Below are 16,217 nucleotides of genomic sequence, written 5' to 3'. Positions count from 1 at the left end.
CCTAAGGCTCAGCATCATTAATATTTCTTGATTGTGCAATAAATATGCAGGGTTTTATTTTTAAGTCAGTTTTTTAAAAACTGTTTTGCAGTAGCTTAGAAATAATGGAAGTGTAAAAGGAAAGTCAGATGGAATTGTGTCACTGGGAAGGTATGTTCTGATAAATGTGCTGTGATTTATTCAAACATTTAGGTACTGCTCAATCATATGATAGGACTATTCCATATCAATTCCTGAACTGGCTCTAAGAAAAGCTCTGGTGCCTGCAAAAGGGGGCACAACTGGAGTGAGGAGATGTAGGGATTGGGCCAGCTCCCCTATAAAAGAGCCTTCAAAGGTTCTGGATACCCGTTCTGATTCAGATGAAGCAGGGAGAGAGAATCCCTGCAGAACAGGAATCAAGACAGTCTCTGCCACAGGTCCCTGGGAATCTTGCAGGAGACCTAAGATGGAAGGAAGTGAAGGGACAACCCATGGTGAGTCTGATCAACGCACACTGCATAGATTATTTCCAGGGTAGGAATTCTCCCCATCGGTTGCACCCTTCCAGTAATGATAGCTAGCTAGGCAATGAATCCCATTAATAGAAGAATTATTCCATAAACTGCAGTAGCATTATATGGCTTTATCTGCTGCATAACTAGCTTTTATAAATTATAGCTGAACTTTCTTTTTAATTTTTTTTCAGAAGTTTAAGGAGATGTAAAGGTGTGTAAGGTTCAAGAGAATATGGGTTCCTCTTTTCTTACCGTGCTTTTGCCATTTGGGGAAGGGACAAGGAATGAATATTGCTTCTTTATATGGTATCCATCCTTCATGTCTGCAGAGTTTTATATCGTAGTCTCTTTAGTTCCCACACTTTCTGAGAGAAGCAGAGACAGGCCTCTCTCCTGTTTACACATTGTCAGCTTTTGACAATGGGCACAAAATAATCCCTTACATGCAGAGATTGATGTGATCTTGCAGTGGGGCAGAGATTGTGATCAAACAAATTTCTCCTCAAAGCACTGAGACTGGAGGGCCCCGGTAAAACTGTGGAGTGATCAAAAGCTAGAGCTGCCACTCACAAACTACACCCCCACCCCCTGCTCTCTGCTCTGCTCATAGCTCTCAAGGCCTTACTGCAACTTGAGACCGGGAACCTGTCATACTCGTGGTCATCATCTCTTAGGCAGAATGGGGCATAGGGTGAGAGCTCCCCCTCAATTACGCAGCCCTACGGTAGGACAGCAGTACCATGGGAGAGAACCGCAGTGCGGCGCCAGGTGTGAAGAGGACACCACTGTTACAGTTGCTCCCCTACATGCTGCGCATTGGCACTGCGACGGACTTTTTTGTGCTAGTGCCACAGGTCTGCCCTTGTGCACAGATGACAGGCTTCCAGGCAAGGGATGTGGCACTGTGGAGCTGGTGTTGCCTGCAGGGTGCACATTTGGTTTCTACTGTGATGTCGTGCTTCATGCTACAGCTTGGCAGGCAGAACCAGGCCCCAAAAGAGTAGTCAAAACAGCAGCAATAGTTATGAAAAATGCCATTCAACATTTGTCGGAATCCATCAAATACTGCCTGTGAAAATCTCTCTCTCTTGCATCCACACACACAGAAAGAAAGAGCTTTTCAAGACCCACAGCGTATTTTGAATATTGTTCAAGAATTGAATGATGAATAATAACTTTTGTACATGGAAGGATGAGTATTTATCCATGCAAATACTCTGATAGTCTATTAAGATGATACATTTTGAGGCCTGTACATGGCAGCATGGATAAACCTCCGCTCACACAGTGGGACTTCCCAGACCCCCCTGCACCCCCCACATACACACCTGTTTGCAGAAAGCTCTGTCTGGATTGCTGCGCCTGGATAATGGCAATTTATTTTAATAATTAGGATGCTTTAATGCCATGGGCTTGAATACTCAGCTGCAAGAGCATTGGAAGGGTGCAATTTCTTTCAAATTTGTAATGATTGGATGGCCATCTTCCTTCAGTGTTTGTTATACATTTAAAACTAAGTATTCTATAATATATGCATTTGTTGATGATATCAAGTGAATGCAATAGACAAATGTATTGTTTAGTTTACTCTAACAATGTCTTTTTTGTTGAACCAAGTGCTTTACCCCCATAGTTGCATGCTAACCCCCAATTCTAAATGTAATTTCTCAGAAGTGTTTCCATTATTTTAGGGAATCTTATTTCCAGGTAAATGTGTGAAGGACTGAAGCCTAATATGCACTTAGCTTTGTCATGAGACAATGCTATTTCTAGTGCTATTAATGAAGAGCATGTACTTTGCTTGGCAGAAGTGCTTCTGATCACGCAATTTCCCTTGCTTCTAAGTTTCTTCGATCAATGCTTTAATGCTCCTTCATTCCAAGTAGGGAAAAAGCACACTAATATTAAAATAGGGTAATCCATGACTCATGTTAACAGTGATGGAACATATTGTGAGATGTCATACCAGAAGATTCTGATACACTCAGTCCATACCATGTAACAGAGGAATACACTGGGATGTGTAAGAGCCTTTCCTTCCATATAAAATAACAGGGGACCTCCACACAGTGGAAGTTATGGGGTAAATCCACTATTAGTCTTTCTTACAGAAATCCACTGAAATTAATGGGACTTAAGGTAACCTAAACTAAGTCCCATTCATTCCACTAGTTCTGCTCTAAGTAGCAATATCACTGGATTTAACCCCATATGTGCATGTTCCTCTGGAGTTTGGAAACATGGTTGGGACAACCCTACCCATCAGTGTGCTGGAAACTGATTGCCTTTGGATTTATTGGGTAGCTCTAGGGGTGCTTCCAGCCAGAGGGGTCCTAGCACCAATCATCAGGATTTTTGATTTATTTCTTTTTATATATTACATTTTATAGCACCCAGTAACCAAGACTCTGTAGCTGAAATTATACATTTATTCCAGCTATCTTCCTTAATGAATTTTCATGGTAAGAAAAAAGAGGGAAGAAGCAGTAGGAAACTATGGGAGGGTTATGAAAGGAAGAAATAATTATTTAAAGTTCCCATATAATTGCATGAATGAAACAGGTTGATGGTATGATAAAAGACTCAAGTGGAAGCACCCTAGAATAAAAATAGATGCACCAATGTGTAACTTGACTTAGATTACAAAAAGTTTGAAACTTTAAATAAATCTATTACTTGCTAGTGTTCTACTGTAAATTCATAGGTTGTTTGACTAAAATAGTATCTAAAATCTGAGCTGTGCATTATTCAAATAATGAAGGCATATTGTTATTATAAAACATGTCATTCAGCGTAATACTTGGAGAATTCTTGACAAGGTAAGTGTATTCTTGAGACATTGCTTAATCCTTCCTCTTTTTTCCAGGAAATCTTCTAAATTAATTTTAGAAGATGTTTGTCTCTAGCAAAGCCTGCCACCCTGCATCTTCTTGCCTAGTTCACATCACGAAAATATCCCAAGCATCCAAGCACCCCTGTGCTATGATTTCCTTCAACTTAACCTTCTTATACCTTCCTTGGCTGGTTTAACTTAACTTTCTTTAACAGTAATTCTTCATAAAGCTATTTGGCTTCCCGCTTTTTGGCTTTTGCTAGAAAGATAGTTCTCCCCTAGGCTGTTCCCTTTCATTAAAATCGATATTGAATAGAAAACCCCAACATCTTGAACTTTTTTCAGATATGACTATGGAGGATGTTCGAGAATATGAGAAAAGTATGCATGAAAAAACCAACATTAAAGTTTGCAATCAACATTCATCTCCTGTGGATGAAATAGAGAGCCATGCCAAAGGAAGTGTATGTAGTTGTCTTTAAAAATATTGCCCACCATCTGCTAGTGCAAACAAAGGCCCCAAATACTGGGCTTTAAGTCAGATTCTACATTTCAATTATTTTTTTGGGAATAGACTTTGAACATTGCAAAGCATCATCCTGGATTCCTTGTGTGACATTTTCCAAGTGGAGATATGGAATTCCCAGTGCAAGGAACAATGTTTTGCAGCCACATATACTCATAATTTGAGCAATGCGCTCATTATAGAATCATGCATTTTGTTCAAACATACAAACGGAAACATCAAGCTCAGGGAAATCCCATTCTTTCTGTTCTGAGCTAGCTCTGGACAATGCTGATTGGGTGGTTCCTTGTGATGTCAGAAATGAAGCAGTTTTCATTTTTTTATTTTAATTGGCTGTATTCTGTCTGTGTTTTAAAGAAAGCCAGCAAGTATTTACAAGTGGGTAAATGTATACGCTTCCTTTTTAAAAAGGCAGCCATGACAAACTGGATCAGTGATTGATTTGCTAATTAAATTTGCCCTTTGTATTCCAAATGCAAAATGACTTGCCTACAAGGGAATGATGTGTTGTGGCTGTTTGTTTTTGCTTGTCTGAATCCAACTTTAGACCGCAATCCTATGTGTATTTAAAAAGAAAATAGAATGCTGTTCTACAACTTCCAGCATTCCCCAGCATGTCATGGCTGGCTGGTAAATGTTTTGCATGACTTTTTTCTGTCTAAATCTGCATAGGACTATTCCCTAGATATATTGACCTATTTCCTGTGAGAAATGAAAATGTCAAGTTACAGTTACTTTGATGCACCAGGTGTCAATTCTATATCCCAGCTTTCTCTGGCAATTGGTATGTTCTACAGAAAATGTGCTGGTACTGTCCTTTTCACCAATGTCTGTGGTCCGTTTAGATCAGAATCAGGCAACATGCACCCTGACCCAGCCGTTTTCCCTGAGAACAGACTCTGGGTTTTTTGTGCTTTAGGATAGCCTCTTATCAGCAGTCACCTTTGTGCACAAAAGCTCTATACAGCCGGGGTGGAATGATGCACAGAGTCTTGCTTTGGCTGCTTCAAGGCCACAAGAATGTGCAAACAGAAGAGAGCAGAGCAGTCACAATGGTCTCAAGAGGGTAAAAGGACGGCAGCTGGGATTAGGCCATGGATGCCCTGCTCTGCTCCATCACTGGTTGAACTGGCCTCAGTAGCAATTCATAGGCAAGGGACTGAAAACTAAGTCCTATGAAGGAACATGGAAGAAATTGGATATGCTTAGTTTTAGGCAGAGAAGATTGAGCGGAGATATTGTAGCACTATTCAAAACCCAAAGGGTTGTCACTCAGAAAAGGACTATAACCTGTACATTACCCTCGAAGACTATAGGGTGTGAAATGACAGGCTTAAGTTACAGGAGGGCGATTTTGATTGAACATGAGGATCTTTCTAGTGGTCAGAGCAGTCAGATAATGGAACTGAGTGCAAAGGGCAATGGAGGGCACTTCTCTGCTGGGCATATTCAAGCAGGAAGTGGACAGCTGCCTGTCAGGAAACCTTTAAACCGGATTCCTGCACTGAGGAGGGAGATGGACTCAACAGCCTAAGTGGCACCTTTGAGCATTCATGATTCTCTGTTCATTTGCTGCTCCACTTCTACCATTTTAAGTGGATTGTAATTTCCATACTGCTGTATTGCATTGTCCCATGTACTCTTCCCACGAGTACCCATGTACTCTTCTGCCCTTTACTATCATGTGGTTTGGCATCAAGTCAGCCACAGTGAGAGCCAGTGTAGTGTGGTGTAGCGATTAAGAGCACAGGTCTAGGACTCAGCCATGGAGCCCACTGGGTGACTTTGGGCCAGTCACAGACTCTCAGTCCAACTCCCTCACAGGGTGGTTGTTGTGCGGATAAGGTTGAGAGCAGCAGGACGAGAATGATGTAAGCTGCTTTGAGTCCAAGTTCGATGTCTTTCTGGGCCCTTGGATAACTTCATGACTTCAGTGAATCTACCTGCACACCACCATTGCCAGTCATTCTTCCTCCTCATCATCCTTTTTTCCCTTCATTCTTATTATTCACTTGCTTGACAGACAAAGCGCCAGTGAACAAGTAGGCAGTGGCATCTACTCCTTCTCCTTCACACCGTTGTACGGGTCAGAGTGAGAAACAGGTGGAGAGGGCTGCACTGGCGAGGAGCAGCAACTCCAAAGGGCTCTTGTCCACTCGGGTGTAGACCCTTGATAGGCACCCAGCCATGCCCACCCAACCATGATGCCCACCCTGCCTCATGGAAGCCTCATGATACTGATACTGTCATGTCTTCCAGTCTTATTCAGTACCTTTTCTAAAATAAGTGGAAGGTTATCTAATAGTAGGTTCTGAGCCACTTAACTGTAACTGGTGGTTATGCTCAGGAGGCTCTTAACAATTTCTGTTCAGCATCAATAGCTCTTGATTGCTTGACCTGCACTTCGATTGCGTTATTTGAGGCCATACTCAGTGTAAGAAAGCTGAAACTGAAAGCAACCTGTGGTTTGCCTTTGGTAAACAAATCCTTTCCTGGCATTCAAAACACTAACCTGGATTTGATATGAGCCATGCAAATCTCAGATGACCTTTTGCTGAACCCATCCTGAACGTTGAGTTGGTAGGGAGAAATAACCAAGAATCATGCTTTGGAATTTTCTACAGCAAAGGGAGACTGTGTTTCTAAGAAAGGAACACTGCCCTCCTGTGGAATTATGCCACAATGTCTAACTGATATTTTATTGTGCTTCTGAATGAAAACCCATGGCCTTAAAACAAGGGAATTCTTGAATGTGTTCTGTAACAGCCATTATTGAATTGAGCAGTTCCTTCAGTTTTATTATGCTTACTAGCTGAATGTTAAGATAACTGTGAGTATTGTCAGTATATCAGGGGAAAAGAGATTTTTTCCCAACCGCTCTTCTAACTCGATGTGGATCTGAATTCTTTATGTGACTTTATATATAACAAGAAACCACCTCCTTGTGGTGACCACCATTTTGAGAATTGGGGTGTAATAGGGGTGTATTGTACTTTCTTGCTACATGCAAACCCAGTAAGGGTAGGTTATTGGGTGATTGACAAGCCACTTACGGCCCTGATACAGTCCACAGGTGCTAGGTGGCTTGTCAGCAACCCCACAACCCACCCTTGCCAGGTTTGCACATAATGAGAATCTACAGTACGTGCCTGCTACACCCTGAATACTCAAATGGTGGATGCTGCTGCAGTGAGAAGCCCTGCAGGGAAGTTTACCCATGGGGACTTACTATGCATGAAGCTGGCAAATGACATCTCTGAGCTAGACCAGATGGACTGCCACATTTTCTTCAATGCTATACTTCTGCTGATACATGTATTTAACCATTCATGAGAGCATGACTCCAACAGAGATGTGAAAAAAATTCTAGAATGGCAGGGTTTCAGTCATTCACAATAAGCATCTTTTCGTAGTGGTTGGTCTTGTCATTTCTTCATCATGGTCTCCATGCATCACACATATATGGGTGTTGCGCCTGCGCAGTGCCTGTTGCCGGGAAGATTTAAAAGCATTTTGGTCTTTATACAGAGAAAAACACTTACATGCTCAGGTGGTCAACCTTGTCCTTGTTTAAGTGAGGACAGGCTTGGGGCAGAGGTAGAAGAAGCCCATCATGTATAGAAACAAAAGATTTATGCCAACATGAGAAATTAGGGGGGGTTTGCCCCAGGAGGTCAGTATGCTGGGGTGGGGGGGTCCAACAACTCTTAAGTATGAGATGAATGGTAATGTCTAAAATGTAGCTCCTGAAATTTCAGTGAGCACTTCTGATAATGATGGCCAGAATGCCAGTTACCCTTGGAATTCTAAGACAGACATATTTATGCTGTGAGGGGAATGCATCCTTAGGACTATTACTGGAATAAAAATGCAGTTGAAATAAGCTTATACAAAGTTCTAACATTAATATGTCTTTCTTTTCTTCTCATTTGAAGACATGACTATGGATGAAGTCCGAGAGTATGAACGAGCAACTCAGGAAGCCACCAACAAGAAAATTGGGATCTTCCCTCCTGCGATATCAATCTCTAATATCTCCCTCCCTTTTTCCATCCGCAGTGCTCCTTCTAGTGCTCCTTCTACACCTCTATCCACAGATGCGCCCGAATTCTTAGCAGTTCCCAAAGACCGACCACGGAAAAAATCTGCCCCAGAAACTCTCACACTGCCGGATCCAGACAAAAAGGCTCTCTAATCCCAGCATGTTTTCTTATGACAAGCCATGACTGACAGAATAGCATTGGCAAAGCTCATGGTTGTTGCTTTATTTAAACAAATTTTCATTGGTCTGGAGGTATGCCTCCCCCCCCCACCCCACTCAGGCTGTCCCTTAAACTAGTTAGCTAAATGCATGCAAGAACATAGTTCATGTGCTCTGATCCCCAAACTAAAGCTCTAAGCCATATTGATGATGTTGCTATCAACAAAGAGTGAAATTGCTTGCAAATCAAACAAAAGATATTCTGATATGTAAAATAATATTTACAACAGAAGATGTTACAGGAAATTAATCAAGCTGGCAAGGACATCTCAAGAGAATGAGGTCCTGTTTAAAGACAGGTTCAAATGACAACATTTCTCATTTCAAGCCATTATATTTCAATTTCTAAAATCCTTTTTACTCTCAGGCCAAGTGCACCTTAAAGTAAACCTTTGAACTGCTATTTGCTGATCAACACTTGAATACCAACAGTAATTATTCAGATTCCTGTTTTACTGAATATAACTCAGGATTTGGGGTATAGCTAATGCACACTTTAAGCTTTTCAAAATTAAAGAACCAGTGTGCTACAGCTCTGGGCTGTAAGTCATTTTGCTTATTTTGAGACCCTCGAACTATTTGTATCTTCCACAAAATTTGTAACTCCTTTTTATTGTGTGCTGTTGTATAGCTTTTCTGTGTTGGTATTTGAGTGTCTTGTTGCAGGGAGAAAAATGGGAACATAAGCAATGAATTAGCCTACAATGCCTAGTCAAATATGGTTATCCAAGCCCAAGGCTGATGGATTCAAACTGCCAGAACTTCTATGAAACCTGCTAAAACTCCTGATTCAAAATCCCATTAAAACTTAAAAGGAGAAATTCAATCCATTTTTCACAAGGTTGTGATGAGGCATTAAGCTATTCTAGGCTATAAAGTTTCCCCTTCTGCTAATGAGAGATGAATGGTCAGCAGCTGAGTTGACATTTTGCAGAAAGCTTTGTTAGTCTATTGCAGAAAAACAACAGACCTGTGGCACCTTAAAGAGTAGCACATTGTAGCACATCTTTAAGACGCCACAAGACTTTCTGTTGATGTGACAGATCTGCTTGATGTAAGAGAATGTGCCTATCTAGAGTAGGGGTAGGGAAATAATGGCAGACCTTGGGACAAATCAAGATTTCTGAGGGGTGTTGCCTAACAGCTCACTTAACAAACCATAGAAAGAGCTTTCAGGCTAGAAAAAGGAGCGGCAGCAGCAGAGAGGCAAACAAGAAAGGGAGCCTTTTAAATTTACTAGCTTCCTTTTCTCTATCTTCACTATCATATGTGGCAATGGGCTACTTCAGCTCTAGACAAAATGAACAGAGTATTTTAACTGGTAGACCCTGGTTTGTTTCATCCTGTCATTGGAGAGAAGCTTCCAAATGAGGAAAAATGATTTTTTTTTCCTCAGAGATTTTTTTAAAGATCTCTCTGCCACCTGAAAAAGGTTATTCTCTTGGCCATTCATCTGCCTGAGTTAATAATAATTAGAAGGCAGGGATAAGGGGAGCATTCAGTAGGCGCCCCGAGGCTTCGGCGAATGGGGCGGCATAAAAATGTTTTAATAAATAAATAAATAAATACCCTAAAACCAGACATCAAGGTCAGATAGGATTTCCTATGCTGAAATTCCCATGACAAGACAATAATAATGCATTGTGATGCTGCTTCATGAGTAAAATTTTGAAAAGAGCTCTTAACAGCCTAAACTACCTCAGCCAAATGCGGTGGAGAGGTATATAAGCCCTTGTTCTGTTCAAGACCAGGAGAGGCCCAGTTTCAGCTCATCAACAGGAGAAATACAGAGAAGGGCAAGTAAAATGATCAAGGGGTTGGAACAACTTCTGGGACTTTTAGCTTAGAAGAAAGGCAAGTAGAGGGGGACATGTTTAAAATTATGCATGGTGTGGGGAAAATGGAGAGGGAGGCATTTTTCTCCTCCATATAATACTAGAACCCAGATCATCCCATCTAGTTTATTCATGGGAGGTTTTGGACAGGAAGTACTTCTTCACACAATGCATAGTTAAATTACGGAATTTGTTGCCACATGAAGTAAAAATAGCCACCCATTTGGATTACTTTGAAAGGGTTATGGACAAGTTCATGGAGGAGGAAGCTAGCAGTGGCTGCTAGCCTTGCAGACTATATTCTGCCTCCATTATCAGAGGTGCCATGCCTGCTTACACCAGCTGCAGAGGAACTTGGACGGGCAGAATTCTTGTACCCAACCTGTTGGAGGGATCCCATGGGCACCTGCTTTGCCACCATGTGAATGAACTGCTGAACTGGATGAACCATTGGTCTCATCCAGCATGGCTTTTCTTATGCTCTAGATAATGACCATGATCACCTAAGACCAGCATGTTTTATTTAAGTCACAAGAAGTTGTGGTGTGTGCCAGCAACCATTATGATATTCAGCCCCTGGCAGTTTTTCCATGACATGTCAGATTGTTCAAATCTGGATTACCAGCATTGTTTGAGGAACAACCCTCAAAAAACTCATGGTGCATTTCAGTAGCATGACAACCCATGGAAGCCTTCCACTGGACACTGAATATTTAAAATGCCTATTATGTGCTTGTAACTTATTTGAACCATGGTGGACCAAGAGGATCATGTGAACCAGGTTAGTGACTGACTGGCAGATTGCCAAATACAAGGAGGAAAGTGAAACCTTGTGTAATTTAACAAATTGATGGAGAAGTTGCCGTTCCGTCTTTGTTTTACAAAGTACAACAGCATTCCAAAAGTAATGTGGAAATTTTCTATGCCTGGACTTCTTCCAGAAACAAGGTAGCCTGCTGTCTGCTTCATGAGCTGTTTCCTTGATGTTAAATATCTTTTCCAACAAGCAAGGTAGAATTTTAGAGGGGATTCTTCTTTTGGCTCTGGTAAACAAGGGTTTAGGTATCAGTAGTGTCTTGTCATACAGTTGGGAAAGAGATGAGCTCGCCCTGGCCTGTTACCCCTCAATCCATCTTCAATGTCACAAATTACCTCCCCATATTATAATTAAAGCAAAAAAGGGGAGAAAAGAAAAAAATCAGTAGCCCTGCTTATTCCTGACATTAATTGTCCCACTACTGTACAAGTGTTGAAGACATGATAGAGGACAAAACTATGTTTAGCCATTTCCTTTTACTAATGTTCTTGGTAATTAGCCCTGCTCAAGTGCATCAGGCCTTGCTGCACAGAACTTGTAGCAGGGTTGTACTCTTGTACTCTCAGAGGCATATACAAATATGCATACAGACTCCAGGGTGTTAAAACTGTCTTTGAATCATGGAAAATGAGTGAATACATTCCTAGCAAGCATGGTAGCATGATTTAAATCCCCCACCATCTTTCAAGTGGCTTTTTGTTTAATAGTTTGTTTCTAAGGTGACTGTTTAGAAGGGTAGTTTTTGTTATGGAAGGTTGATGTGAAATGTGAGAGTAGACTATACTGTGTGAATTTGAAAGCTTCCAAAACTAGTAGTTCTAATTCAGTACTTGATATGCCACTACTTAGCTTCATACCTTCTCTCTCTTATTGTTCATGTTCTCATTTTCCCCAACACCCAGATGTTCTGTGTGATTTTTTTCCTTATTATCACAAGCTATTGTGTGTGTATGTGTGTGGGGGGGTGTTATATAAATCTACCCTGAATCAGCATGTGGCTATAGGTAACAGACATATGTACTACTATCAATTTACTTGTGATCAGTTCGCTAGACAAAGAAATTTATGTTGCTCTCCTTTCATATGTTTTGCACAAGTCAAGTGACAAGACATTAAACAGGTTTTACCGTGTTGGCTTAGTTTTAACTGTCTTACTTCCTACTGTATTATTGTGTTACTTTGGCTTGGGAATATGATCAGGCATCTGTAAATGAATAACTTATCTTAAGAAGATGCTTGTTAAAAGACTGCAAATCAGAAACAGAGGAAAATAATAGCATGTGATGGAAAAAACAATGAACTTTTCTAAGATACCTCCTCTACTTAATGTTCTAGCTATAAGCATATGTTCAAGTAGATGTGCTATCAAAATTTGGTGCTTATTGAATGGACACAAAAAGTTTGATTCCACTGCATGTCTAAATGATGGCTAGCACAATCCATATCTGCCTCCTACCCTCTATTTTTATATTAGTGGGGGCTAACAAATAAAAAAATTCTACATTTTTGGAGTACAGACATGACAATATATCCCATGCTTTTCACTGACCATGCTAAAATCCTCTCACTCTCTATTTCCTCCATTTGCATTTGCCATTATCTTACCAAATTTTAACAACTTTTTATTTTCTTTTTTGTCATTCTATGACATTTGTATATAAAGTATTTCCAACATGAGAGGAAAAAGTAAGTTCAATTCCTAGCATATCTTTGTTGCACTAATATGTCTTGACATCATACTCAGGCAAAATATTAATCTAAAAAGAGTTTTATTTAAAGTTGTACCTTGAAAATCTTAGTAATGGTTGCTCAAATTTTCCTGTAAGAAACATCAGAGTGCGCACACCAATTATGTTTGCCAGGTAATATGTAGATGGTATATTGATGCCTTTAAAAATTCATGTAAATTTAAAAATTCCGTGTAAAAATTCATGGAAACCTTCATTGGACCCAAGAGTGTTTAAAGACTGTTACCAGCATGTTTTGTTATAGGAAATACTATTCTACACAAACAAATTGTGATTGTCAAATAACCTGTCAAGCTGCTACAGGATAAAGTTGATTTCTGTTGCTCTTCACTCCTGAGTAGACATAACTCCTGCTGGTTTATACCACTGACTACATGTTTGCGTATTACATCTACTTCATCTTCCAGGCTGTGGTCCTCAGACAATTTATTGCAGGAGAAAACCATTGGAGTGGTGCTTTTCTGGAACAGATGACTGGAAACTGCATCTTCAATCAGTTTCCCTTACACAGATTTCTATTTAGTAGCTGTTTCATCATTTGAAAGCTTTGTTAACGTAAGAAAGGAAAGCAAGTGTTTTAATTTGAAGAGCAAAAGCTACACTGATGTAATGGTGGCTTTGATCCAAAGGTGCTCTGATATGAACAGAAGGGTTTCATTGACTCTCCCCTCCCACTACTTCCCTCCATACCATTCCCCATTTGCTTCTGAAGATCCCCAGGACAATATGGGGGCAGAAATGGAAAGGAAGAGTCAGAAGGGCCCACTGGGCAAACAGAATTCCTTTCATGCAGCTTTTGATCCAGGCTACTGTGATTTGCTGCACTGAAATTTAAAATGTGCTGTCATTTAAAATATATCAAATGTATTCATATCTGCAGTAAATGCAATGGGAGGATACATGATCTTGTTAATAGGAACTCTCCCGTCTTTATTCAGACTTAACTGAGGTGTCTTGTTTCATAAAGACTTAAAGCTAAACTACTTTTGTTCTCCCCTGCCCACTGGTGTAGACAGCATGTTCTTTGGATTACAGTTGTCTCTGATTTTTGAATGTTACTAGGAATGAGTTTTATTTCATTTCTGTGCCAATCCTTGTGACTTTGAATGTTGTGTATACTATTAGTGTTTTTGCTGATAGGGTTAGTGTTACATTGGTTAGATGAGTTAGTTCCATGAAAGAAGGACCAAGTGCCCCAAGTTTAACAATACAAAGCTGAATCAGAGTTACCATGCACACCACTTAATTGTTGCTTTTCAGTTATTTATTATTGTTGTTTTTAAAACAGCCTTTTCTTACATTCTGTTGTAAATAAATTACTGATCAATCTTCTTTCCAAGACTGTTTGCTTTCTTTCACTAAGTTCATGCAACAAGATGCAACTTTATCTTTACTTAAGGATTTTCCTTCTACGGAACTGGTCTGTGGAAGCCTAAACCAGATTAACTGATCATTATGGAACGTCCAACAGGGTGTCCTGGAGGACACAAGCAAAAGAGGGCTAGTGCACTCAGGTCCCACATGTAGGTTTTCCCACAAGCAACTGAATGGTCACTGGAAAACCTGAAGAGTTTCTATATTTTATATGTATTACCAGCAGAGCCTAAGAAGTCTTATAAGATGGAGACATCAGCTTATTTCTATAGTCATTGATGGGTGAATCAGTCAAAGACCTTGTGTGCCCCTTTTCCATTTACTGTATTCTATTTGGTCATTCATAAGGAAATCAGGGTGAGAATTTTAGAACAGCTGAATATATTACAAAGCTGCATCGTATTTAATCAGGCCATTGATTTATCTACCCAATACTGTCTACTACTCTGACTAGAAATAGAGCATTGTACAGATATGCTTGTATGGACTACTGATTGCAATTTAATCACTAACAGCACAGCCTGGTGACCCATAAATGAAATGTTTGAAGTCTGGGTTCTGACACCGGAGGTAGGACTTTATGCTTGAAGCACTGCACCCCACAACTGACATGAAATAATAGTGCCAGTTGTTTCTCAGAGATTATGGGTGATCTCAGAGAAGGGTTGGGGGACAGACCAGAGGAGACTAATACCATGAAAATACATGTATCTTAGTGGTGCTTCAAGCTCCTTCCATCCTGCTCCTAAGTGCAGCAGCTGAAATCAGCTGCCTAACCACTTTGCAGGGTGGGAGAAGCACAGTGGTGCCTTTATTTATTTTATTTATTAAAACATTTCGATGCCGCCCCTTGCCGAAGCCTCAGGGTGGCTCACAACACAAAATAAAATACAATAAAATACAAAATAACAATATAAAATTAACAATATAAAATAAATAATATAAAAGAAGTCGCCCTGCCCAGATAAATCAGCAGATATTGTTAACAATTAAAATGACACTTAAATAAAAAGGTCTTTGCCTGGCGCCGAAAATTTACCTTCATGTTCCTCCCGCACTACATAGGTTGCCCATAATCCTCTGAATTCAAAGTGTTGGGGGTATCGCCATAAGAATGCACCCTAACAGCACGACCTTATGCACGTTTAGACAGGAAAAGCTCTAAACCTCCCACAATTGTTCAGCCAGCATGAGAATGATGGAATTTCTGTTTCAGTATTCTGCGAAAACATAACAGTAATATTCTCTCTGGTCTCTGACACTAAAATACAGAGAGCTCTAAAAGCCTTGAGAAGAGAAGACTGAGGTGGGGACATCATATCACTTTATAAGTACCTCAAAGGCTGTCACATGAAGGAAGGAAGATCTCACTGATACCAGAGTGTAGAACACGGAATAATCGAGCCCACTTGCGACAACCCAGCTTCAGGCTAAATATCAGGAAAGGTTTCCTCACTATCGGAGCAATACGACAGTGGAACCAGATGCCTAGAGAGGTGGTGAGCTCTCCCAGACTAGAGACATCCAAGGCAAAACTGGACCATCATCTAAGTGGAATGGTGTAAACTGGAGTCATGCAACAGCAGGAGATTGGCCCCAGTGTCCTTCTTGGCTCCTTCCAACTCTGCTATTTTATGAGTCTATGAAGTGGTAAAAAGTCGCATAGACAACACTTCCATGAAGGAAAGCATGTGCAGTCTGCATGCCGAATGAAAAGCCAGGATGCTGTACTGTTTAATGTGTTAGACTGGAACTTTAAAGATCCATGTTCTAGTTGCCACTCATACATGATGCTCACTGGATGACTTTGCACTAGTCACTGACATGTAGACCAATCTATCTCAAGGGGATGTTGTTAGAATAAAATGAAGAGAAGGAAAAGAGATGCTGGTAATTGGATGGCACACAAATTTCATAAATAAATAAATACCAATCTAAGCTGTGCTGCATTCATTGCAAGAATATAATGGAAGGGATGAAAATGTAATTTTAAAAAATTAAAATGTATGCATGCCTGTTTTGTTGTGTTGGCAAGCTCTGACTGGCTGCAGTTTTCCATCACATAGCAACATGCCACATCTGCAATCTTTATGGACTATCTACTTTTTCCTACAAGTTAAGCAATGTGAATTTATCATGTCTGAAGCAGCTCTGGCCATTGGTTAATAATATGTTTTGCAGCAATTGCCACCGGGTTATACAACGATATTCAGTCAAATTGGTAATAACCCTGCTTTGAAAGAGAAATGTACACTCTTCATTTAAAAAGATGAAATTGATTTCTATGGAAGTTAAAGTTGTATACTTACAAATAATATCAATAATA

At 40.3% G+C, this 16,217-nt stretch overlaps 1 protein-coding gene across 3 annotated transcripts in view; it reads left to right on the top strand.

Annotated features, from left to right (window-relative positions):
- PITPNC1 (phosphatidylinositol transfer protein cytoplasmic 1) overlaps positions 1-9,952 on the top strand; it is a 154,650-nt gene extending 144,698 nt beyond the window's left edge. For 2 of the 3 annotated variants that reach the window (XM_044449551.1, XM_044449553.1), the window contains one exon: positions 7,792-9,952. In XM_044449551.1, coding sequence (XP_044305486.1) covers positions 7,792-8,051 — 260 coding nt within the window. In that variant the 3' untranslated portion in view covers positions 8,052-9,952. Of the gene's footprint in view, positions 1-3,675; positions 3,795-7,791 lie in introns of all 3 variants that reach the window. The other variant, XM_044449552.1, reaches the window with a different exon arrangement.
- Positions 9,953-16,217: the final 6,265 nt, after the last annotated feature.

Source organism: Varanus komodoensis, unplaced genomic scaffold (assembly GCF_004798865.1).
Source record: "Varanus komodoensis strain SLA01 unplaced genomic scaffold, ASM479886v1 scaffold59_1, whole genome shotgun sequence".
NCBI classification, from domain to species: domain Eukaryota; kingdom Metazoa; phylum Chordata; class Lepidosauria; order Squamata; family Varanidae; genus Varanus; species Varanus komodoensis.
Note: the sequence above shows the minus strand (reverse complement) of the source record. Positions and strands in the feature narration are given on the sequence as shown.